The 2,145-nt window shown below is 46.0% G+C and overlaps 1 protein-coding gene across 1 annotated transcript; it reads right to left on the reverse strand.

Annotated features, from left to right (window-relative positions):
• Positions 1-219: 219 nt before the first annotated feature.
• Positions 220-808, reverse strand: LOC116265813 (pentatricopeptide repeat-containing protein At2g03380, mitochondrial-like). Its single transcript, XM_031646756.1, has 2 exons — positions 533-808; positions 220-447 (listed from the first exon to the last, which is right to left on the reverse strand). Exons 1-2 carry the CDS (start codon positions 806-808, stop codon positions 220-222), a joined length of 504 nt encoding a protein of 167 aa, XP_031502616.1.
• Positions 809-2,145: the final 1,337 nt, after the last annotated feature.

Genomic DNA, 2,145 nt, shown 5'->3' on the forward strand with positions numbered 1-2,145 from the left:
GTCGGCGGTGCCCGGCTCATGTCTTCGGTCGAAAGCCTCTCTCTGATATGCTCCGGGGTAATCACCCCCGCCTCCTGGCGCGTGGGCCACCTTGGCCGTCGGCTGTGCGTGGCCTCTCGCCCTCTCGGTGCCGGCTGCGGCCCTCTTCCTGGACGCCGACGGATGGGCCGTATCACCCATCTACTAAGGGCCATGCATGACTACATGCATGCAGCAGCGCTATAAATGAATGTCATTTGGTCTTACTCCTGCGCTCTTCAGTTGGTGAAATATCTTCAATCCATTCTTCCCTTGGCCACCCATGGCAAAGGCCCTCATCATGGCATTCCACAAGCATCTATACCTATCTGGGGCTCCTGCTAACACCTGTTCAGCTTTATCCAGGTCTCCACATTTTGAATACATGTCCAGAAGAGCAGTGATGAGTATCATATCACGTTTAAGCCCCTGTTTGTCTATGCAAGCATGACCCCATTTCCTATATCAAGGGCTCCAGCATTGCACACAGTGAAAGCATACTAACAAGTGTTACTTGGTTAGGTTTAATCTTTGCATTTTGCATCTGTACAAATAGATTATATGCATGATTGAGGTCTCCGGCACTGGCATATACATATACAGAGATCATGGCTGTCCAGCACATCACGTCTCTGTAGCTCATTCTATCAAACAAGAAGCGTCCACTATAAATTTCCCCACATGTGGCATACATATCGAGCAGAGCTGTGGCCAGAACAGTAGACGTGTTGAAACCAGTCTTAATCATGTAAGCATGAAGCCACTTGCTAAAAATCAAGCAGTGCAGCATTTCCGCATTTAGTGGTCATGCTCAATATTGTTACTTCATTGGGGTGTACATTCTCATTCTGCATATCTTGAAAAAACTTGAGGTCTTCTTCTAAGCTGCCGGAGGAATGTTGCCTGCTATCATGGCTGTCCACAACACTATGTTTCGTTCAGGAAGTTCATCAGATAGTTGCCGTGCTGGATATAAACTTCTGCACTTGGCATGCATATCTATCAAATATCAATGCTGTGTTGGTAGAAAGATGAAGTTCACCCTTCTGGTTTTTAATTACGCAACCATGCATGGACTTCGTAATTTATTGATCCCCGAAACCTGCAAAAACGTTGATCATGGTAACTTCACTAGGCTTAACACCAACGGCATGCATCTCTCTGACGATATCAGTGGCTTCACCAAAACATCTGTTGCTGTTGTATCCACCAATCAGTGTTCCCCACGAAACAACATCTCTTTCAGGCATCTTGTCGAACACTTTACTCACTGAGTCAACTATTCCGCACTCCCTATACATTTGCATATGCGAGTTCTGCACAGACACATCCCAGCCGAGACCAACTTTTATCACAAACCCATGAACCTTCTTCCCCTGGTCCCCAGCCTAAGTCTCCGCGCAGGCATTTAAAATAGAAGGGATATGGATGGCGTCCTTGTGGACCTCATATGCAGGTAGACATTAATAGCATTTTATGGGCTATTGTTCTTGGTGTAAGAGGTGATTATGAAGTTATACGATGCAGAGAGAGATTTCCAGAGAAGAAAACGATATGGATGGTGATGGAATTGGGTTCAAATGATGTGGGCATGAATATGCTTGGTCTCCTCGAAGGTGGCACGTTTGGGTTGAAGATGGGACCTGTGGTGCTCTTTGGATGCTGAGCGTGGAGGGCTTCTGCAATGGTTGAGTCTTGAAGGAAGCAAGTGGAAAAGGCAAATGAGATGTTCCCATTAGTTTCGTTTTATTGGTTAGACTGGGCAGTGGGGAGATGTCTACCAATAGCTTGGGCCCCTGCGCATTGATTTTTATAGGGAGATGATTGGGCTCCGGGATTCTTTTGCTTGACACGTCTTAGGGCCAAAAACCCACTCATGGCCGAAATAATCTGCAACCTTGTTCGTGGGTTATTATTTGTTCGACTGTTAGTTATAGAGTGACTATATAGAGGCCACCTCGAGACCAAATTCAGCTGGTGGGGTGTCCGTGGGGCCCATATTTAATCTTTCAAAATTGACCTCCATGGCAGAAAAACATCTTTCTACACTTTTACGTAAATACCCTTATAATGCACAGGTGCCCATAAGATATCTTTTTCTATCTTACTCTCAACGCCAACCTGCAT

Source organism: Nymphaea colorata, chromosome 12 (assembly GCF_008831285.2).
Source record: "Nymphaea colorata isolate Beijing-Zhang1983 chromosome 12, ASM883128v2, whole genome shotgun sequence".
Lineage (NCBI taxonomy): Eukaryota > Viridiplantae > Streptophyta > Magnoliopsida > Nymphaeales > Nymphaeaceae > Nymphaea > Nymphaea colorata.